Source organism: Lates calcarifer, linkage group LG19 (genome assembly GCF_001640805.2).
Source record: "Lates calcarifer isolate ASB-BC8 linkage group LG19, TLL_Latcal_v3, whole genome shotgun sequence".
In the NCBI taxonomy this organism is placed as follows: Eukaryota; Metazoa; Chordata; class Actinopteri; family Centropomidae; genus Lates; species Lates calcarifer.
Window position 1 is genome coordinate 22537052 of NC_066851.1, and position 22900 is coordinate 22559951.

At 42.0% G+C, this 22900-nt stretch overlaps 4 protein-coding genes across 11 annotated transcripts in view; all 4 read left to right on the forward strand.

Annotated features, from left to right (window-relative positions):
- Positions 1-1531: 1531 nt before the first annotated feature.
- LOC108889771 (nuclear factor 7, ovary-like) lies at positions 1532-3335 on the forward strand. The gene is made up of 2 exons (XM_018686395.2): positions 1532-1675; positions 1785-3335. The coding sequence occupies exon 2, from the start codon at positions 1800-1802 to the stop codon at positions 3189-3191; it is 1392 nt and encodes a 463-aa protein (XP_018541911.1). The 5' UTR covers positions 1532-1675; positions 1785-1799; the 3' UTR covers positions 3192-3335.
- LOC108891404 (nuclear factor 7, brain) overlaps positions 1532-22900 on the forward strand; it is a 247963-nt gene continuing 226594 nt past the window's right edge. The window contains exon 1 of one of the 2 annotated variants that reach the window (XM_051078038.1): positions 1532-1675. The gene's annotated coding sequence lies outside the window, so the exon portion shown is untranslated. Of the gene's footprint in view, positions 1676-4214; positions 4352-22900 lie in introns of those variants that run through there. The other variant, XM_051078039.1, reaches the window with a different exon arrangement.
- Positions 1536-9922, forward strand: LOC108889769 (E3 ubiquitin-protein ligase TRIM39-like). 3 transcript variants are annotated; one of them, XM_051078040.1, is made up of 2 exons: positions 1536-1675; positions 7955-9922. In XM_051078040.1, the coding sequence occupies exon 2, from the start codon at positions 7970-7972 to the stop codon at positions 9362-9364; it is 1395 nt and encodes a 464-aa protein (XP_050933997.1). In that variant the 5' UTR covers positions 1536-1675; positions 7955-7969; the 3' UTR covers positions 9365-9922. The 3 variants fall into 3 exon arrangements, with proteins under 3 accessions (XP_050933997.1, XP_018541908.1, XP_018541909.1); XM_018686392.2 differs by lacking the exon at positions 1536-1675 and adding an exon at positions 4215-4351; XM_018686393.2 differs by lacking the exon at positions 1536-1675 and adding an exon at positions 7692-7844.
- The window catches only part of LOC108902040 (transcription factor IIIB 90 kDa subunit), a 123244-nt gene continuing 110838 nt past the window's right edge, over positions 10495-22900 (forward strand). For 3 of the 5 annotated variants that reach the window (XM_051078033.1, XM_051078036.1, XM_051078035.1), the window contains exons 1-4: positions 10495-10776; positions 12335-12543; positions 14043-14117; positions 21287-21460. In XM_051078033.1, coding sequence (XP_050933990.1) covers positions 12360-12543; positions 14043-14117; positions 21287-21460 — 433 coding nt within the window. In that variant the 5' untranslated portion in view covers positions 10495-10776; positions 12335-12359. The remainder of the gene's footprint in view (positions 10777-12334; positions 12544-14042; positions 14118-21286; positions 21461-22900) is intronic. The other 2 variants (XM_051078037.1, XM_051078034.1) reach the window with 2 other exon arrangements.

Below are 22900 nucleotides of genomic sequence, written 5' to 3' on the forward strand. Positions count from 1 at the left end.
ATTTTGTGCGACACAAACTGAACCAGTAATCGTTCAAGTACAAATCGATCAGTGACGTTTCTGATGAACATCCTCGTGTGGATTAGAAGCACAGATTCACCGTGACAAACTAGTTTGAATCTTTTTTAATCCTTCAGCTGATAAAGTATTGTTTTCACCCTGATGGATCCTCAAATTCCCTTCAAACTCCCTCTGAAAGTTTTGAAACTCAAACTGTTTTGAGTTGGAAGGAAATCTTTGAGGAGCTGTTGGATGAACAAAATCAAGACGTGTGATTTTAACATGATCATAATCTTGAACATGAGGTGAATTTGAACATTTTTAAGCAGTAATTTGAAATGATGCAGGATTAGAAATGAAATTCATGCGTTGTAACTCTGTGGCTTCTTTCAGGAGCTTTCAGCTGCATCTCACAGTCATCTTCAGCAGATGGTTTGTGCTCAGTTGTTGCCGTTGTTGGCCTTTGTCCTCTGTCCTGACCTTTGCGTCACAGCCAGTGAAAACAACATCCACCTCCTCACCTCCACTTTGTAACATAAAGTTTTATTTTTATACGCTGCTCACCTAAGAACTGAACCCCCATAGTTGTTGTTTGGTTTGAGGCTTTCAGAACGGAGACGGAGGAGAAGACTGTGAGGATTTGTGTAAAAAAGACGTTGTGTGTGGTCGCACTCGATGTGTTATCCAGTTATGTTCGTTTATTCAACACCATTATCCATTATAACGTCTTTACATGTCAGAGCTCTTCCATTATTTATCTGTTTGTGATGAAGACAGATGTGAAGGCTGCACAGTTGTTATTTTTAGATGCGTTATCTCTTTAGGTTAAATCTGGAAATCCAATCAGACTCATGATTCTGGCAAATGAGTTCAATTAAAATTGGAAAAGTGGAAATTTGGCCTCTTTCGTCTCAGTAACACACTGCCAAAATGAACCATCCAAAAATCCACTAACACTTTAAAAGGAGCTATTTGATCACATGTAGGAGACTTCCTGTGCAGCCCTGTCACACTGTCTTCAGTAAAGTTAATCATGAGTTTTTGTTGTAAGTTTGCACTACCTGTAAAATCACCAAGTCATTACTCAGCCAGTGTTTGTTCCTGCACTTTAGGCCACCCTGATTACTGTCCTTTTTACCCTCTGCTTCATTTATTAGGCTGAAAATGCTGTACTACACCCTCTGTTGGATTATTCTGTTGAGAATAAAATCAAGTGTTTATATGTTTGTGATGTTGTTTGTGTCATTTGGAACAGGGATACAAACACTGAATCAAGACGAACCCAATGTGATATTAAAACCTGACTCTGGTTCTTTATTCATCAAACCACCTGGTATCATGGTGGCCCCCTTTCCTAAAACCTTCCAGAGATTTTACTTTGTTAAACTGCTCCACTACGTTCAACCTACAGCTGCAGTTAAACAGAGCTGCTACAACACTCTGCTGCACTGTCACTCAGTATTTCAAAGTCCATCCCTCACCTGACTCACCAGAAACAAACCAGGAAACAGTTTGTTCCTCGTCTTCTCTAAAGAGACACAGACTGAAAAACATTCGATCAGATTCACCTTCAGACCAAACTAACAGCTTCCTCTGAGTGAGTCCAGCTACAGGAGAGAAAAGAGGAAAACTACAACACTGCTGCTTCAACCTGCTGACTCTCCACACACTGAAGGTGAGTTTGACTAAAACCACCACTCAAAGTGAAAGTGAATCTCAGTGAAGTTAGTAGAGGAGGGAGGGGAGCCATGACTGACTGTTCTTTCTGTCTGCTGTGTTTTTAGCTTCACTCAGACTAAATGGCTTCCAGATCAGAGGAGGATCTCTGCTGTCCGGTCTGTCAGGAGGTCTTTAGAGATCCTGTTCTTCTGTCATGTAGCCACAGCTTCTGTAAAGACTGTCTGAAGAGATGGTGGAGAGAGAAACCAACACAAGAGTGTCCAGTTTGTAAGAGAAGATCTTCAAATGAACATCCACCTCTTAATCTGGCATTAAAGAACCTGTGTGAGTCCTTCTTACAGGAGAGAGATCAGAGATCTTCAGAGGATCTCTGCAGTCTGCACTCTGAGAAACTCAAACTCTTCTGTCTGGACCATCAGCAGCCAGTGTGTGTCGTCTGTCTACATTCAGTAACACACAAAAACCACAGCTTCAGTCCCATCGATGAAGCTGCACAACAACACAAGAAGGAACTTCAGGAAACTCTGGAGTCCTTAAAGGAGAAGTTAAAGAGTTTAGAAAAAGTTAAAGTGAAGTTTGATCAAACAGCAGAACACATTAAGGTCCAGGCCCGACACACAGAGAGGCAGATTAAGGAGCAGTTTAAGAAGCTTCACCAGTTTCTAGAAGAGGAAGAGGAGGCCAGGATGGCTGCACTGAGGGAGGAAGAGGAGCAGAAGAGTCAGATGATGAAGGAGAAGATGGAGCCTCTGAGCAGAGAGATAGCAGCTCTTTCACACACAGTCAGAGCCACAGAGGACGAGCTGAGAGCTGAGGACGTCTCATTCCTCAACAACTACAAGGCTGCAGTGGAAAGAGTCCAGCAGCGCCCCCTGCTGGAGGATCACCAGCTGCTCTCAGGAGCTCTGATAGACCAGGCCAAACACCTGGGCAACCTGACCTTCAACATCTGGAACAAGATGAAGGACATGGTCTCCTACAGTCCTGTGGTTCTGGACCCAAACACTGCTCATCCAAGACTCATCCTGTCTGAAGATCTGACCAGTGTGAGACATGGAGAGAGACGCTGGTTTCCTGATAATCCAGAGAGATTTAAATCCCACATTGTCCTGGGCTCTGAGGGTTTTAACTCAGGGACTCACAGCTGGGATGTCGAGGTTGGAGACAATAGAGACTGGATACTGGGTGTGTCAGCAGAGTCTGTCCAGAGGAAGAGAAACATACGGTCTGGATTATGGGGAATATGGTTCTGTGGAGGTAAATACTCAGCACTGTCACCATCAACTCCATCCACTGTTCTCTCAGTGCAGAAGAAGTTCCAGAGGATCAGAGTGAATCTGGACTGGAACAGAGGAAAGTTGTCGTTCTCTGATCCTGATACTAACACACACATACACACTTTCACACACACTTTCACTGAGAAACTGTTTCCATACTTTGACACTTGGAATAAACTCCCAGTGAAGATCTCACCACTGAAGGTCTCTGTGACAGTAAAACAGATCAGTTAAAGATAAAGAGGATGATCATATTTCTGCTGTTGTTAATTTCTTTAAGGGAAAACTCAGAGACTTTAACTGCACCTGTCCTCCTGCTGTCTACATTATTCGCATTAAGGGTTGTATACTTTTCTTTTAGTTCTCACTGCTAAACAATCTGTTTTTTTCTGTTGTCAACCTTTGCACATGTGTAAAATGATTTACCCATTTTCCCATTTGGTTTGCCTTTGTTGTCATTTTATATTTGAATGTAATTTTTTGACATTGTGTGGAGGCATTAAAACCATCAAACCAATGGTTCCAATCTTCCAAATGTTCATTTATAATGATGGGAAATATTTAACAGTTTATGGATAATTTAGTTTTTATTTCCAGTTCTGTTCGCAGAGCCTCCTCGTGTCTTTATTGATTTGTTATTTTATTGTAAACTGTTTTGTCCTCATCGGGTTCCTGTAGAAATGATGACTCTAGTTTTCCAGCGACCTGATTGGTCAATAGTTGGGCTGTTGCCAGATTTTGATCCGATCCTCTGGCGTTAACCCGCCCCGGAGCAGTTTAGCCGTTCAGCGTTAAGTGACCATGGTGATTTACACTGCTAAGAAGTGAACTACCGCCGTAAACCCCAGAGCTAGACCGGAGGTTACCTCGCTAACCTCAAATCCTGCTTCGTAGTACAGACCCCTGCTCAGACAGTCTGCTCCTGCTGGTAACGTTAACTTTTTAAAATAACACTCGCGGTCATGGACGGTGAAAGACTATGCAAAGTACAAAACTTACTCGCTAGTGTTAGCTAACGTGCGTGGGAACACTACTGCTAACCTCCGCTAACAAAAACGTCATAACGTTCTCCTCACCATTCCATGATAAACCTTTTATGGAATCATCCGGGGATTTCACTCATTTACACTATCCTGCTATGTTCGACCTACAGATTTGAACTGCTGCGCCATTCGGCCGCATTCAAGCTCCGCCCCTCACGTGACTCGCTTCAGACAAATCAGGAAACAGTTTGTTACTTTCACTGTGGAAAGCTACATGAACGTAAACTCAAGCGATCAGACTCACGTTCAGACTAAACAAAGAACGTCCTCTGAGTGATTCCAGCTACAGGAGAGAAAAGAGGAAAACTACAACACTGCTGCTTCAACCTGCTGACTCTCCACACACTGAAGGTGAGTTTGACTAAAACCACCACTCAAAGTGAATCTCAGTGAAGTTAGTAGAGGAGGGAGGGGAGCCATGACTGACTGTTCTTTCTGTCTGCTGTGTTTTTAGCTTCACTCAGACTAAATGGCTTCCAGATCAGAGGAGGATCTCTGCTGTCCGATCTGTTGTGAAGTGTTTAGAGATCCTGTTGTTCTGTCATGTAGCCACAGCTTCTGTAAAGACTGTCTGAAGAGATGGTGGAGAGAGAAACCAACACAAGAGTGTCCAGTTTGTAAGAGAAGATCTTCAAGAGAAGATCCACCTGTTAGTCTGGTGTTAAAGAAGCTGTGTGAGTCCTTCTTACTGGAGAGAGATCAGAGATCTTCAGAGGATCTCTGCAGTCTGCACTCTGAGAAATTCAAACTCTTCTGTCTGGACCATCAGCAGCCAGTGTGTGTCGTCTGCAGAGATTCAGAAAGACACACCAACCACAGATTCAGACCCATTGACGAAGCTGCACGACAGTACAGGAAAGAACTTCAGGAAACTCTGAAGAAGTGCAAGGATTTTTTACAAGTTGAAGTGAAGCTTTATAAAATAGCAGAACACTTTAAAGTCCAGGCCCGACACACAGAGAGGCAGATTAAGGAGCAGTTTAAGAAGCTTCACCAGTTTCTAGAAGAGGAAGAGGAGGCCAGGATGGCTGCACTGAGGGAGGAAGAGGAGCAGAAGAGTCAGATGATGAAGGAGAAGATGGAGCCTCTGAGAAGAGAGATAGCAGCTCTTTTGGACATAATCAGAGCCACAGAGGACGAGCTGAGAGCTGAGGACATCTCATTCCTCAACAACTACAAGGCTGCAGTGGAAAGAGTCCAGCAGCGCCCCCTGCTGGAGGATCACCAGCTGCTCTCAGGAGCTCTGATAGACCAGGCCAAACACCTGGGCAACCTGACCTTCAACATCTGGAACAAGATGAAGGACATGGTCTCCTACAGTCCTGTGCTTCTGGACCCAAATACTGCTGGTCCAGAACTGATCCTGTCTGAAGATCTGACCAGTGTGAGACATGGAGAGAGACGCTGGTTTCCTGATAATCCAGAGAGATTTAAATCCCACATTGTCCTGGGCTCTGAGGGTTTTAACTCAGGGACTCACAGCTGGGATGTCGAGGTTGGAGACAATAGAGACTGGATACTGGGTGTGTTAGCAGAGTCTGTCCAGAGGAAGAGAGACATACGGTCTGGATTATGGGGAATATTGTTCTGTGGAGGTAAATACTCCGCTTGGTCATCTCCATCCACTGTTCTCTCAGTGCAGAAGAAGCTCCAGAGGATCAGAGTGAATCTGGACTGGAACAGAGGAAAGTTGTCGTTCTCTGATCTTGATACTAACACACACATACACACCTTCACACACACTTTCACTGAGAAACTGTTCCCATTAATTGGAACTGTGGATAAACTCCCAGTGAGGATCTTACCGCTGAAGGTCTCTGGGACAGTGAAACAGAGCAGTTAGAGAGGACGATCATATTGATACTGTTGTTTATTTCTTAAAGGGAAAGTCACTGAATTTAATGTCTTAAACTGCATCTGTCCTGCTGTCGCATTATTACAAAGGTGTGTTTATTTTTTCACTATCTTTATTTCTTTTTTGTTGTTTTGTAGTTTAACAAGCCTTTTCTCCTCTTGTTGACCTTTTACATATGTGGAAAATGACTTGACTCATTGTCTGATTTTTATATTTGGTTTGTTTAGCTTTTTTTATTTGATGGATACTACCTTTTTAAACTGTTATTTTGTAATTGTTGTTATTTTGATTTTGAGCAGAGCCTTGAAAACCACTAAACTGATGGATATCCCAATGTAAAAAAAAACACATTTACCGTTAAGTGGATGTTTGAACAGCTAATCAGCTGGTGAGGAAGAAGAAGAGACGTAAAATATGATGCTTTGTTGTTGGTTAAGCCACCCAAGTTATGCTACTGTGACAGCTGTTTTGATGACTGATGATTTTTTTGGTTGGGTGAAAGTTTCATTTTGGGCTGTTGGCAACTGCATTTCTCACTCATAATACTAATAAATCTCCACTACAGCAAACTTTGAATCAAGGAATTGAGAGTTTTCTTCAACACAATGCATTAACAATTGTATCAATGGCTCATTATTTAATGTGTGGTGGCTTCAGGGGCTGTATTTACTTCTTTTCAGTTAAAAAAAACAACAGAATATGTATAAAACATAGTGTCCAAAACATACAAAATGAGACTTATTTATGAAACTGTTGTCAATCTGGGAAGGGTTTAGATTTTAAATAAACAAACAATAGGCTCAGTTAAGAATGTCAGTGTCTGTATTTTCACAATTTATAAATCAGAAGTGCAACAGATAAGTGGAGCATAAGCACGCGGAAAGAAAAAGATTTTGGTCCGATCCTTTGAAGTTGAGATGGCGGAGCAGCTTAGCCGTTCAGCGTTAGTTACCATGGTGACTTACGCCGCTAAGAAATGAAACACCGTCTTAAAACCTAGAGGTAAAACCTGTATGGCAGTACAAGCCTCTGGTCGGATGGTCTGTCTCACTGGTTAATAGTAACGTTTTCAGATACTCGCGGTCGTGGAGAGTAAGAGACTAGGCAAACGACAGAACTCACTCGATAATGTGAGCTAACGTGCGTGCGGACACTTATTACCGCCCGCAAAACACGTCATAACGTTTCCCTCAACGTTCCATGATGAATCTTTGAGAGAATCATCTCAGTTATAATGAAACTGCTCGACAATGTTCAAGCTACAGCTTTAATGTATTAAAGATCCTCAATCTAACTGTGGAGAACAGTGAGTAAATAGACAGAAGTGTAAATAATAACACAGGAAATTATGCAACTGTAGCACTGCACATATGAATGTCTTTCAATGTAAAGATAAGGAATTATTTGCAAAATCTTAATTTTATCTGCCACGTCGTAGTTATATGTCACGTAGTATCACTATCTCATTAATAATGGCTCCAGTGATTTAAGTTCCAACTGAATGATGACTTGTTTTCAACATAGCGTTAAAATTAAATTGATGCTCTTAACGAATTTATTAGCGATTTTTGCTTTTAATACCATCTCACTGTTTGGAACATGATCTTCAGTGATGGTTGCTGTTGTCATATGAATATATATGGTATAATGAATATATATATATATGGTTTAAAGCCAGGCTAGTCCCATAGAAGCCTTATACTTTCTAGAAGTCCGCTAGCATAGCACTCATCAAAGAGCCGCACCAGAAACAGAACGCGCTCGGTCTTGTAACCCAGAGGCATGATGGGAGTGGGAGGAACACTACTGCGCATATTCAGTGGGCCAACCCGGAAGTCAGAAACTTTTTAGACTGAATGAGCGCCATTTTCGATCCGGTGTCCAGCTTTAATAATACATCCATGAATCAGATTCACGTTTAGACCGAACAAAGAGCTTCCTCTGAGTGAGTCCAGAGGAAAACTACAACACTGCTGCTTCAACCTGAAGGTGAGTTTGACAAAAATCAGGAATCAGAGTAAAGTTCTCATCTCAGTGAAGTTAGTAGAGGAGGGAGGGGAGCCATGACTGACTGTTCTTTCTGTCTGCTGTGTTTTCAGCTTCACTCAGACTAAATGGCTTCCAGATCAGAGGAGGATCTCTGCTGTCCGGTCTGTCAGGAGGTCTTTAGAGATCCTGTTGTTCTGTCATGTAGCCACAGCTTCTGTAAAGACTGTCTGAAGAGATGGTGGAGAGAGAAACAAACACAAGAGTGTCCAGTTTGTAACAGAATATCTTCAAGAGAAGATCCACCTGTTAGTCTGGTGTTAAAGAACCTGTGTGAGGCCTTCTTATTGGAGAGAGAGCTGAGATCTTCAGGGGCTCTCTGCAGTCTGCACTCTGAGAAACTCAAACTCTTCTGTCTGGACCATCAGCAGCCAGTGTGTGTCGTCTGCAGAGATTCAGAAAGACACACCAACCACAGATTCAGTCCCATCAATGAAGCTGCACAACAACACAAGAAGGAACTTCAGGAAACTCTGGAGTCCTTAAAGGAGAAGTTAAAGAGTTTAGAAAAAGTTAAAGTGAAGTTTGATCAAACAGCAGAACACATTAAGGTCCAGGCCCGACACACAGAGAGGCAGATTAAGGAGCAGTTTAAGAAGCTTCACCAGTTTCTAGAAGAGGAAGAGGAGGCCAGGATGGCTGCACTGAGGGAGGAAGAGGAGCAGAAGAGTCAGATGATGAAGGAGAAGATGGAGGCTCTGAGCAGAGAGATAGCAGCTCTTTCACACACAGTCAGAGCCACAGAGGACGAGCTGAGAGCTGAAGACGTCTCATTCCTCAACAACTACAAGGCTGCAGTGGAAAGAGTCCAGCAGCGCCCCCTGCTGGAGGATCACCAGCTGCTCTCAGGAGCTCTGATAGACCAGGCCAAACACCTGGGCAACCTGACCTTCAACATCTGGAACAAGATGAAGGACATGGTCTCCTACAGTCCTGTGGTTCTGGACCCAAACACTGCTCATTCAGGACTGATCCTGTCTGAAGATATGAGCGGTCTGAGCCCAGGAGAGAAACAACAGCTTCCTGACAATCCAGAGAGGTTTGATCCGTACCGCTTTGTCCTGGGCTCTGAGGGGTTTAACTCAGGGACTCACAGCTGGGATGTCGAGGTTGTAGAGAACACAAACTGGTCACTGGGTGTGTCAGCAGAGTCTGTCCACAGGAAGGGAGACATACGGTCTGGATTATGGAGAATAGGGTTCTATGAAGGTAAATACTCAGCATGGTCACCACCAGCTCCAGTCATTGACCTCCAGCAGAAGAAGAAGTTCCAGAGGATCAGAGTGAATCTGAACTGGAACAGAGGAAAGTTGTCGTTCTCTGATCCTGATACTAACACACACATATACACCTTCACACACACTTTCACTGAGAAACTGTTCCCATACTTTTACACTTGGGATGACGATAAACTCCCAGTGAAGATCTCACCACTGAAGGTCTCTGTGACAGTGGATCATTAACACATTATTCCAAAGGTTTGTTTATTTTTATTTTAGTTCTCACTATTTTTCCTATTTGTACTTTTGTAGATTAACAGTTTACTTTTTAATCTTTCATTGAACTTTTCATGTGTGTTAAAATGATTTCTCTTGTTTTCTGATCTTTAAATTGGGTTTGTTTAGCTTTTTTGATGGACACTATTGTTTTAGATGATAGTTATGTTGTTATTATTGTTATTTTGACTTTGTGTGGAGCCATGAAAACCAGGTAACTGATGGATTATTTGTAATAGAATATTTTTATAGTGTAATATTTCTACTTTTACTATAGTGAATTTACTAAATACTTCCACCTTTGACATTTAAATAGAAACATTTTGTAGCTTCTCTATGCTAGAAGGAAAAATAATCTTGGAGCATTTTATTCACTGTAAATCAGAAGCAAACAGATGGAAGATAGGATCAGTGATCCGTACTGATTGGTCATCTTATTGTAATCAGTCCTGTATTGCAGACTCATAATTTCCATCCTGTAGCTTCTCCAGCAGCAACACTTTGTCTGTGAAGAGTGAAATAAAAAGAAACAATGCATAACACGTTTGGAGCGGCTCATTATTTAATGCCTCTTTGTTTCAGGGGCTGGATGTACTTCTTTTCACTTAAAATTTGAACAAAATATGTATTAAAAAACAAAAAATATAGTTTGTTCTTTATGAAAGTATTAATCAGGGAGTGATTTAAATATTTAAATGAATAAACACTGAGTAGTCCTAGTTGAGAATGACAATGTGTAGATTTTCCTGTGGGTAACAACACAGTTTATGCAACAAATAAGTGGAACACAAGCACAGGGAGTGAAATAAAGTGAGAGAAAGACAAATATGTAACATTTTATTTTATTTTTCTCCCCATTTCTATTCCACTCTCCTGTCCATTTAAAAGCAGGGACGTAAGAAGCGCCATTACCTAAGCAGGGGATTCCTCTGCCGGTGTTAACTCCTTACATACTAACATGCCGATTTTTAACATTTTTATAACATCCAGCATTAAACTTAAACACATTACCACCTTATGTTTCCGCAAAACTCACCCACAGTAAAAGATGATTTAAATTAATCATTATCCTGACACCGCTCCACCCCTCCGGGCTGCGTTGGTCTCGCCCGGGTCTCCCTAGCATCAAACGCACATGTTGGGTGTGTTGTGCGGAGGATTGCGCCGCTATTACAGCATTTAGCGAACCTGTGAGGGCTGTCACGCTGCTGTTTCCTCTGCACACAGCACAGACACAATGAAATAAGTCTGTCAGTCACCGAGGAACACCTGGAAAATCAGAGTTACCGCAGGAAACACGCACAGGTGTGCGGTGAGGAGGCTGACACGCGACTCAGCGTGGCTGCAGGCGGCTACTGTCGGACTCCACCGGGCTGAAGGTACGTCCACTGTCAACACATGCTCTCATTACATGTGTGTTAAACCTCCTAGGAGTCTGTCTAATTAAACCTAGCCTCATTACAGCCTGTAGTTGTGTGTTAAAGTTGTTTGTTGGAGTCGGTTTTGCCGGTTAGCAGCGCTCCGTTAGCTTTTCCAGTCAGCTGTCAACAGCTCCATGTGAGACAGCAGCTGCTCAACCGGCTAACTGCTCAAAACACACACAATGTGTAAATTAACTTAATGTAGAGGGGGAAGAAGTGCGACAATTCAGAGCTTTCAGAGTCAGTTTAACCCCGCGAAGGACTCAACATGTAGACAGAGAGGAGGAAAACGCTGAGTTAGCCGCCGGGTGCTGAGCAGTGCCACGTAGCTAGCCGGTGAAGTTCTGCACAATCACTGCAGGAGGCTGCATCTACTGCACGTGATGATGATGATAACTGCTAATGGAAAAAAAACCTGTGTTGGAAGAGACACCCTTTAACCGAAGTTAATGTCCCCCTACAGCCATGTAAACGAGTTCAGCAGGTCTTCACACACACATGGTCAGGGCCGGGTAAACACACGGGGGGGCCTCAGGGGCAAACATTTGTTGTTGGGCCCCTTATTGAGCACCTGTGCACAGGTTATCTTTTTTCAGCAAAGAAAATTGTCCATGTGGGCACCTGTAGGGCAATCTATTTACATCAAGATGCTTAAACAGGTTAGAGCTGGAAAAACTCTTATCACAATAAAAACAGCCACAACAGTTGATATTGATATTATATAATTAACTGGATAAAGGTCAAATCATTATTTCTTTTAGGTTTAAAGGTTGGTTTTTGCTCCTGAGTGAAAGTTGAAGAATCCAGATGGTTAACTGTGGTTTTAAACTTTTCTTTATGGTCAGAACATGTGGATAATCTGAGGTAGAAAAACAATTATAATAATAAAATCTGACCTCTCTATTCCTGTGATGTAATTCTTGGATTATTTCTGTGCATGCTTAAAGCTTCATTTGTTCTAACCTCTATCAAGCTGCTCGACGCTAATGCTAAATCTTAATGCAGAAGAGAGCGGTGCGATATGTACATAAACACTTAGGCACTCAGCACTTTGCACTTTCATTCTTAGAGTTTCTTTGTAAACCGTTGTTTTGTCAGTGTGTATTTTCTAAAGGTCTGCAACTAATAATCATTATAGACTAATCTGCTGCATGTTTTCCTGATTAATTGATATATTTTTGTTTTATAAAGTGTCAGAAATAATGACAAAAAGGTATGTTAACTTCTAAGGCAATGTTAACTTCTATCTTCTACTGAAGTTAGCATGCTAACCAGCTAGCTCCAGCCTGTCTCGTTACTTTCCGATAGCGACTCAATGTAGCATCTGCTCTGTAGTCTCCTCTCTAAAACCCCCAAACCCTCAGAGGAAGTACCAGTGTAAAAGGTGTAAGATCATTTTCCATAGGAACGTGCTAATAAAAGTGTCACAGAAATACACAGTAATACACACACAGCCTCTCTGTGTAAATGCTGAGGTTTTGATTTCAAACCTGACCTGTCCATCTTTTCACGCCAGGCCTCGAGGCTTACCAAGCGACGCCATGAGCTCCAAGGTGTGTAAGAACTGCGGCAGCTCGGACATCGATGTGGACCAGGCGCGTGGTGATGCGGTCTGTATGGGCTGCGGCTCCGTGCTGGAGGACAACATCATCGTGTCCGAGGTGGAGTTCGTAGAGACGGGAGGCGGAGGGTCGCTGGCTGTCGGGCAATTCGTCTCTGCAGAAGGTGAGGATGATTCACCTGTGGAAAGAAAACTGCATCTGCTCATATCAGGTTTTAGGAGAAGTCTACGCACTGCTGTATTTAAACAGGAATATTCATTTTTACCAGCCATGTAAACAGCTCAGTAGGAATACTTTCTTTTGGAGTAAGGGCAAAGACCAGAATATTCACACATTTTGACTGTCAGTAAAAACATGTATTCTGTTTGGATTGTATGACAGTTGAGTGAGAAGTGACCTAGATAGAAAGTTGACGTCAAGTTTAAAGAAAAATTAGAAAAATTCCAGGATCTGCACCAAAATTGGATGGGCTCTTCTTTGGTCCAAACCCCTTCATTCCACCAAATTTGGTACAAATTGCTTCAATACGAGACACAAACAGACTGAAAAACATCACCTCCATGGTGGAGGTAAAAAGAAACATGAATAAAAAATGCAAACCATATTTGAAAGTGTATTTTCTGTTTTTCTTTTTTACTTTTCCGAAATAAGAAATGTATGTTTTTTGAGTTGCTTTCTGAAGCAATAAAATCCTGGTACATTTTAAGTCCTTCAGAAAGTGAATGGTCTCAGTTTCACGTGATGATTCATAAAGTCACTGAATCATAAAACCAAAACAAAATGGTGAGTTTCCTCTTGTCAGTTGGATGTTTGGTGTTCAGGAACAGCGTGCTTCTTATATAATGGTTTTCTGAGTTAGTGTGTGTGTGTTGTTACACAGCTGCTTATCTCTGTGTGTAACATTTACCTCCAGATTATCTCTGACCTTTAGTCTGCACGACTTTTTACTCCTGCTGAGTCTGCACAAGGTGACTTCTGCTGCTCTGATTTTATTTTCTGTGGTGTAGTTCATTAACTGTCCAGTAGATGGTGCTGTTGTATTACAATGCAGTTCATTCATTCAATTCAATTCATTCGTGTGGTGCATGTTCAGGGTATTTTGGTCTTTTGTAGGGTAGATATGAGATAAAACCAGAGGAACTTTAAAAGGCTGAAAGGTAAAGATAAAAAATTAATAAATTATTTCATATTAAAGGTTTGAAGAAATGACACAAGGGAGAAGAATCTACTTTTTGTAGCTTTAACAACTGGTTAAGAAAATTAATCTGCAACTATTGATGTTATTTTTTCAAGCAACTTCTGAAAAGTGCTGATTTGCTTTTTTTAAAAAGTCAATTAAATATTTTTGTTTTTTGTGTGTAAAATGGTAGTGGATATTTAACTTTTTTTTCCTTTTTAAAGGCTAAACAGTTGATTTATAGAGTAAAATATCATTTAATTGGAAAATTAATTAATATTGAAAATAAATGCTGAGTTACTTTTATTTTCTGTTGAATTCAGGTTAACAAGTTTGGGAGGTAACTGCACAAAAATGTAATTCTCCTACAAATAAATAGTTTCTCTGATGTGTATAAGACATCAAACTGTTCTTATTGCTACAGATTTGTAGGTTTATTCCTGTCTCATCCCCCTTTTAATGGCATCTCTCCTCTGTGTCTCCAGCTGGAGCTAAACATCCCTCCTTTGGAGATGTGCACTTCACAGGGAGGGAGTCCCGAGCTCAGACGCTGCAGAAAGGTGAGTGACCAGCAGGGGGCGCCACACACCAACATTAAAGTCTGTAAGAGCATCTGCTGCACATTTAAACAGCTGTTTGTTCTTTTTCATGGTGACAAGTGAAATAAGTTTAAATCTGTTTTGAGCTGTGAGATCTTCATGATGGAGGTTTTCTGTTTTTAGAAAACAGGAAGTGTGTGTGTTTTGTCTCTTTCTTCTTCTGATAAGCCAGAAGTTTTTGTTTTGAGTTGTTGAGCATCAAGACAAAATGATAAAGACGACTTCAGAGAACTTTTTTAGCTTTCAGGCAGTGATGTGGATTTTATAGAAGCTGCAGGAAAATGTCCTCATATCTTCTTCATATTCAGCTTGTTTTAGATAATGTGGATTTAAACATTTGATTTAATCTTGTTTCATGTCGCGTGCAGAGGTTCTCCTCTGAATCCGCTGTGCAGCAACACGTTGGTGTTTTAAACCTCATCTGATGCAACAGCAGAGTAATTAAAGGCTTTTCAACATTTTCAGAGATTTACCTTGAATCTTTTTATCCTGTTTGTTCAAAGAGCTCCTCTCATTTCTGCTTCTTAAAGTCACAGCTGCTTGTTTTTTTCTTCACTGCTTTTGAGATAGACTTGTTTAGCTCTATGGAGGAAAACGAGAACAGATGGTTAGAACGGTCTTTGAGGAGAAACGAGATGAGGGACCCTCCGGTTTTTATTCTTCCGCATCGGAAAGCTGCGTCGCCAACGTAGCTACGCCTGCGTCGTTACCACAGCAACCCATCCAGATATGTTAGTGATGTCTGGACACACAAATCTGATCTGAACACGTGCAAATACCAGCGTGGACACTCTGTCCTGAAGATCTGAATTGAGAATAAAGCTTTGAGAGATGAACTATAAGAATATAATAAATACACATCAGAATATAAATACAAAATTCAGTTTTGACCTTGGAAACAGCAGCGGAGGAAATTTAACGACAGGGCTGGATAAAAATATTGTAAATAGTTTTCTGATTTATTGTGATTTTTATTTGAATGATCCAGTATTGATTATCAGAATCCTAAGGTTGATTTTTGCTGTTGCGCCTTTTCTAAGTAATGCGTAAATGTTTGTTTGTGTAAAGTGTTTATTTGTTGTACATGGTTCGGTTTGAGCTGCGTGATGTGTAAAATGTCTGTTTTGTGGAAATCAAGTCACAAAAAGACTAATAGGTTAAAAAAGTCGGGTAGATGATTCGCAACAGTCTCGTAAACTGTGACGTGAATGTTTTCAGTCTGTGTGGACCCACTGCAGTTTACAGCGCTGACTCAGGATGTGCTCACCTTGTCCCGTTCAACACTTTTTCCTAAAAGTCCAAACAAAACAAAAAGACACAACATATTTTAAAGGTGCTGCGAGGCTTTGTACGGAGTCTGTTTCCACCCTGCCTCATATTTATGCTAAGCTAATGTAACCGCCTCTCGAATCACACAGACATGAGAGTGGTATCAATCTTCTCTTGCATTCGCACTTCTTCTCTGAAGAAATAAGTGTAGATGCTAAAACGTTTAACTTTTCTTTTAAAACACCCCAGAAGAGCTCATTTAAATTCAGAGCTTCTCTCATCTGGATAATGACAGTTCAACAGGAAGGCTGCACTGTTTGGAGAAATTGCTGTAATTCACTTGAAAAGCAAAGGGTAGATTTTGTCCTGGGCTGCAACTAATGATCATTTTCAGTCACTGATTAACCAAGAAAATAATTAGTAGATTAATCATTTAGTCTGGAAAAATGCCAAAAACCAGCAGGTGATGTCTTTAAAATGCCAACTGACAAAGTCCAAATCCCCCAAATACTCAGGACGAAAAGCAGCAAATCATTTAATTTGAGAGGATTAATTAATGATCAAAACAGCTGCTGATTCAACTAAATTATTAATCTACTAATTGTTGCAGCTTTATTGGGGTGAGACATGCTTCTTTCCTCTCTGTTTGTGGGATATTTTTGAGCCAGTGTCAGCTGAAAACATTGGCCCTCTCTATGTGTATATATATATATATGTCAGGCTCTAAAGCTGAATCATTCCTCATTCGTCTGGGGCCCCAGGAGGGAGCCTGAGGGGGGCCCCGGACCTGACGCTGACAATTTTATTTTAAACATCTTCAAAAAAAAAACACACAACACAGCACAACACCTTGCAGAAAAAGACACAACGCTCTGCTGAGGGTTGACAGGCTGTCGGGCACAGAGCCAGAGCTCGAGCAGTACGATGGCGAGCAGCTGGTTACCGCGGCGACGACCGTCTGCTCAGCTGACGATGTTTCAGCAATGCGGAGCCGCAGACTCAGAGAGCTGTCAGCCTGCAGCAGACGCTGAGTAATGAAGAGTGTGTAGATACAGGAGTGTGTGTGTGTGGAGAGGGGATTAGTTTAGTCACAGTGTGTGTGAGAAGATATGAGGAAGAGGATTGGGGAATACTTCTCTTATATTCTGTGTGTGTGTGTGTGAGGGGAAAAAAGTTTTGTAATTCTGTGTGTGTGTGTGTTTTGTTTGGGATGTTTTTGCCAAGCTGTCTGATTGCATGTGTGTGTGTTAATGGGGTCATATCACTGTCACACGCTGCTTAAAGGAACAGTTTGAGCTTCAGGGAGAGGCCAGGAGATGCTTAGCTTAACTTAGCTTAGCTTAGCTTAGCATAAAGACTGTAAACAGAGAGACAAAGCTCACCTGGCTCTGTTCAAAGTTCAAAAACCCACCTGTAAGTCCGATGTAAGCTGTGGAGGAACAACAACGAAAACATTCGGAACAGCAAACTTCAAACACTTGAAATGCCATCAACCTGCTGCCTGCTATCATGTAGCTAGCAGGGTCTGTTCACGTCAGCAACGCAATGCATTATGGGCCCTTTGTTCACACAAGTGCAAGTAGACTAGGCTTTTGCTTTTCTGGTTTCTGACTTGAAAGCAGGACCAAGAGCTCAGGTCTCTGTTCTTTAGGGTCTTCGTCCATGTGTCACTGTCTGTCTTTGTTTTGGTTCTGCGTGAACAACAAAATGGCGGCAACTACCCAGAATGCAATGTGATTCTTGTTCTCTATTGTTTTTCTAGCTTTTGAGTCCGTACATGTGGACACCCTGTAGCTCACCGTCGCCTCTTAACACAACATTATGTAACGTTTAATAAGCAGTGACAACAGCGGCCTCTGCAGGTACGAGTTGTAATTACAGCTCACGCACAGAACATAAACATAAAATTAATCAAAGAAAGAACTGCCGAGCTTGTTGTTCAGGGAGCAGAGCGGGAATGACAGGAGCTTCACTCTTCTTATTACAAGTCAGTGTACCATCAAAATGATTTTGAAGCTGTTATTTCAAGGTGGAGTAGCTGCATAATGTTGCTTTAATCGACAGCAGGTATGTTTTATTCAGACATATGGAGCTTGTTATGCTAATGGTGAATTTTTATGAACCGGCTACAGTTGATTAAAGTGTAATTGCCTAAAATGTTTGAGCCTAATCAGCTATGTATCGGAAAATTAGTTGAATTCTTGTAGACGTAGAGGATGAATGATGCTACAGAGCTTTTAGCCACTTTATTGTAAAATGCCTCCACCCTTTCTCAACAGTTGACTCCACTGTTTTAACCATTAACTCGTCTGAGAGAATGGAAAGTTTTCCTGTTGACCTTTGCAGCCAAGACGTCCCTGTCCTTCAAAGAGAGACAGTCTGGTTTTAATATGTTTACATATCAGAAAAATATACTTGTAAAGGGTTATAAAGTCTGTAGCGTACAGTGGATTTTTGATAATCTTAAAGAAATGTTGAACTATTCCTTTAAGTCTGTGTAGGCGAGTTTTTATGTGTGTGTAGCTGGTGGAATAGCTTTGTCATGCTCTGTGTGTGTTAGGTCTGTAGGGAGATTTATGGCGTCTATGGCTTTGTGAGTCTGCAGGCGTCTCTGAGAGGAGCAGCTCTTCTTCTTCTTCTCCTTCTTTTTTCTGTCCTCCACAAACTTCCCCCAGCGGCCGTCTGCGCCTCCTCCGTCTCACCGCCGACTGATTCATGTCTGGGAGCACAAACCCTGCCTCCTCCTCTTGTATTTGTGTATTTGAGTCGGGCAGTAATGTATCACCAGTCCCTCATGTATGGGTCCACAGCACGCTGCAGTGTAGGCGTGATGACTAGAATTTTAATGTAGTTTTAAAAACTGCTGCAGGCAAGATTTTCTGTGTGAAAACATACAATCTGAATCACAAAGTGGAGCCGCAGTGAAAAAACTGAGAGTCTGATTCCCTTAAATCTACATATGAAGCTGGAAGGTGTATGAATGCATCGATGCATAATTATCAGCAGCTCTGCAGCTTTACGGAGCAAAGTAAGACACAAACTGGTGAAGGAGGTGGAACAACTGGACGTGAGACAGGCAGATATTTTATCAAGAGGTTAAAAGCAGAGTGATAATTGGACGAAAACCTATCCAGCTTTAGTAGCACGGGTTAATCTGGAAGTTACACCTGACGTCACTAAGTTACTCCTGAAGTTACCCTGCCAGTAACCTCGCTTCGTAGTACAGGCCTCAGGTGGACACGACTACAAAGGGTGCATGTGTGGAGGTGCTGGTGTATTTTTGAGCTGTGGACAGTTTATGCTAAGCTAGGCTCATCCGCTACTCACTAAAATTGTTGTTATAAATGTCTGACAGCGTTATGGAGAGGATTCCTACAGAGACAGAGCCTTTAATCAAAGAGTAAGATCCTTTTTGTTTAACCAGAAACATCTCTATGCATCACTGCCAGACTCCACTGACAAAAACAGGAATTTTAGCCAGCAGAATGCTTGAGTTTCTGGTCTAATGCTGCCTCTGTCTGTTAGTTTGTTTTTGTTATTGTGCAACTTTCAGTGTGGAAGAACTATTCAGATCCTTTATTAAAGTAAAGTACCAAACAATAATAACACAAACAAACAAACAGATGGAGGCAGGAGTAGACCAGCAGCTCCTGTGCTCTGCTTGGTAAAATTCCTGTTTTTGTCAATGGAGTCTGGTGGCTTTGAACATGGCTTTATAAAACAGGTCTTTCTCATAGTGGAGTGTAGTATTGAAACTGACAGCTTGTCTTTTAATGAGTGATATCCTGATGATAATATTCACACCCCTGTTCACACAGCTCATGACTTACCTGGTTTTTAATCCAGGTGTGTGCAGGTTCTTGTGTAAAAAGCTCCCTGGATAGTTTCCTCAGATCCTGTGGATGTGTAAAATACCACTGAGCTTCGAGGTGTCCCAGTTTCTGTTCATGTAAATGTTATGAGGTGTTATTAAAGCCCCAAGAGGCCACGGTTTACAGTGATTTTAAAGCGCTCAGGGCCTGTGAAGGAATCAGCTGCTGTTTAGAGGTTTGAGCTGAAGAGTCGTGTAAAGGGCAGGAAACTTAAGTTCTTTATTTTTATGTTTTTTTTAAAAAACCAAGGAAGAGGAGTTCTCTACAGCCTCTGCCCTACTTATTATCTGTGACACAGACTTGGTGGGAATCAGTAGAAATTAACTGTCGTGTTTAAAATGCACCGACCAAAGCAACAAATGCAAAACATCCTTTTTAGCTTGTGTTATTATATTTCTATATTTTTATAAAGTTGTGAATCGCCTCCAGGTGTTTGCTCAGTTTGTGTTTGATGGTTTCCTGCTTTTTTGAGTTTGTGGATTTTATGTATAAATGTAGCACATGTCCTCTGTTGTGTCTCTAATGGAGGCTACAAGGCCAGTTTTCTTTGAAGAGACGCTGGAGCGAGCGAAGTGATTTACAGCTTGACATTTTCATATCAGGAAACTGAGCAGCGTTCAGTGTCAGAGCTGAAGAAGTCATTCACATAAACCATAAAACATCCTCATCATTTTTACTGTTAGCTGTAGTTTTAGTATCCAGGGAGACCAAGAACAACGACTAGATAAAATGATCTTGTAGTCTCTCAAAATCCACTAAATTAATGAAGTCTGTGACGAATTTCGGTCAATATCTCAGGAACGCTTTGAGGGAATTTCTTCAAATTTGGCACCAATAATCACTTGGACTTAAGGATGAACTGATTACAATTGGGTGGTCAAAGGTCAAAGGTCAAGGTCACTGTGAGCTCATAATGTTCTGCAGAAACACTTTTCTGGTCGTTATTCAACGCCAAGAACAGGAGGGGAGTTTGTGACCATAGTTGCTGCAACTTCACTGGTTGACGGAGGTGAGGTGGTGATTCTAGTTTCAGCAAGTTGTTGTAATAGAAGTAATTTTCTATATTTTTTCTATTTTCTTGTCTTCTGTTTCTCCTCAAAGGCGCGACTGAGCTGCGCCTGTTTGTATCCTGAATGTTAGTGTTTAAATTAATGTAGAAAAAAATGTTTTGATTCTTTTTGACACACAACTCCAAGACAACAACTGATGGGGCAACTATTTGATCCAGAGAATCTCATCTTTACTTTTTGGATAATGCTGAAATTGTTTTTTTTTTTTTTTTAACAAGCTTTCACCAAAGTGCTGGCTGATGTCTGACTGGACGGACAAAAGACTGGTTCAGAACAGGAAACTGAGAAACAGACATGGTTTGGAGTAATTGTGTGTGTGTGTGTGTGTGTGTGTGTGTGTGTGTGGGTGTGTGTGGGTGATGTTGAGTTGCTGCTGGTTTCATATCTCTCTGTGTTAAACTGAACATCATGATGAGACTCGATGAGCTCAGAGCCGCTCACATTCCCAGACATCACACTCAGTTCAGGAGGTCGCACACATCTGGTTGTGTGTGTGTGTGTGTGAGTGTGAGGGTACTCAACATGTTGAGATCATCCGAGGTCATGAACTCATGCACACACGCACACGCACACACACACACACCCTGCAGCTCTGCGGCAGTAATTATAAACACTTTTATCTTGAGTCTCCACCTGTCGTTACCTCTGAACTGGTCCGTTCAGTGTGTGTGTGGGTGTGTGTGTGTGTGTGTGTCTAAAGATGGCGTGTAAGGACGTAGTTATGTGTGTACATTTGCACGTGTGTGTAATGGAATCCTCGTGCTTGCTTGTTTGCGTACAGTTACACTCAGTCTACGTAATTACAGGCCGCTGTGTCTTTCCTTTTGCTGTCTCTGTATTAATGATTTAAGTGTTTTATTATAGTGTTTCTTTAACCTGTCATGCCTGTGTGTGTGTGTGTGTGTGTGTGTGTCTGCAGCCAAACAGCACATCAACACTCTGGGCCACCAGCTGCAGATGAACCAGCACTGTCTGGACACGGCCTTCAATTTCTACAAGATGGCGCTGACAAAACACCTGACCCGCGGCCGCAAGGCGTCGCACGTCATCGCCGCCTGTCTCTACCTGGTCTGCCGCACCGAGGGAACGCCACGTATCTTTACTAAAAACATGAGAAGGACACACACAACCAAGTGATGGTAACGTGACTTGAAACTTTAAGAAAGTAGTCGGCTGAAAATGTCAGGTGATCAGGTGACCGGAACATTATTTTGGTTTGGGGGGAGGGAACGTGTGTTAACAATAATGTCACAACTAATCGACTTAAATGAGTAATTAAAATACTCGTCCCTGCTGGAAGTACAGTCAGCAGTTTATCCCTCGCCCTGCGAGTGGACTGGGTGTGTGTCCGTCTAATTAAATGTTGAAAAGTGGGGAGGAAACCTGATCAAAGAACAGCTTCCATGATTGAACAGAGCGGTGTTTCCTGCGTGCTCGCTCGCTGTAACAGCCGAGCAGAAGTGCAGTGTTAGTGGAGGCAAAGTTGCAAACCTGCATCTTAAACCGAGTCTGCAGGTTACCTCTGACCTGAGCCCGTCACTGCCTTTCTTAATGTTTCATAATCTGCAAACGGCAGCTTATTGAAGCTGAGGGTGATGTGTCATTGTCGGGATAATGGGACTTTTAGGTTCATCCTTTTTTCATAAGCAGGGCAGCTCTTTGGTTTTTGTGCTCGGCGTGCCGGCGTTGGTTTACTTCTGACTCACTTCGCCTCCGAGGATGATTGTGTTATGTAACGGCAGCACAGGACGGCCCGGATAGGTTTGCCTAATGAAAGAGAGGCCAGGAGGGTGTAATGCCTTCCTGCTGCATTGTTTACTGGGCTTTTGTGTGTGTGTTTGTGTGTGTTCGTCAGTGCAGGCCTGTCTGTTTGTTCATGTTTGGAGGAGTGAGGCCGGGGTAAAAATAGCTCCGCTCACTTCCTTTTCCACAGCTGGGTGAGTCTGTAATGTTGTCGCAGGGGAGAATCAGGACAAAGACGGAGGGAGAAGGAGAGCAGAGTGAAAAAGGAAACATTCGTCTAATCTGGACTTTAAGTTAACGACTCAGCCACACAGAAGAGGACCAGGATCTGGATCATACTTCTGTTTTTAGACTGGAGACAGATCGTTCATCTCCTCTGAGCTCCTCCTCTTTGTATCCATCTTTTTCTCTCTGACCTTGTTTCCCCCTTTTCCTCTTCCTTCTTCCTCTTCAAGAGAAAACTTCTGTTTTTGCCTTCATGCACCAATTGAAACAATCAAATCAGAACAAAATGCCGGGACGTCCATATGCAGCAGTATATATGAAGAAACTTGTTGATGTTAGTGTCAGTCTCTCCTAAAATTACCTCTTAAGTCATCAAAGGCCTGATTATCAGATGGTCCTAAAGATTATCTTGGCAGATTCTCCTGTGGTGTGAGGTGTGTTCACAGTGATCTGAGCTGCTCCGATAAATATTTAACCTGTTCAATATTTCTGATCAAAAATCCTGTTGTGTTGAGGAAAGCTGAGCATGCTCTCTGTGGATTGTCACATGGAACAGAACAAGGAA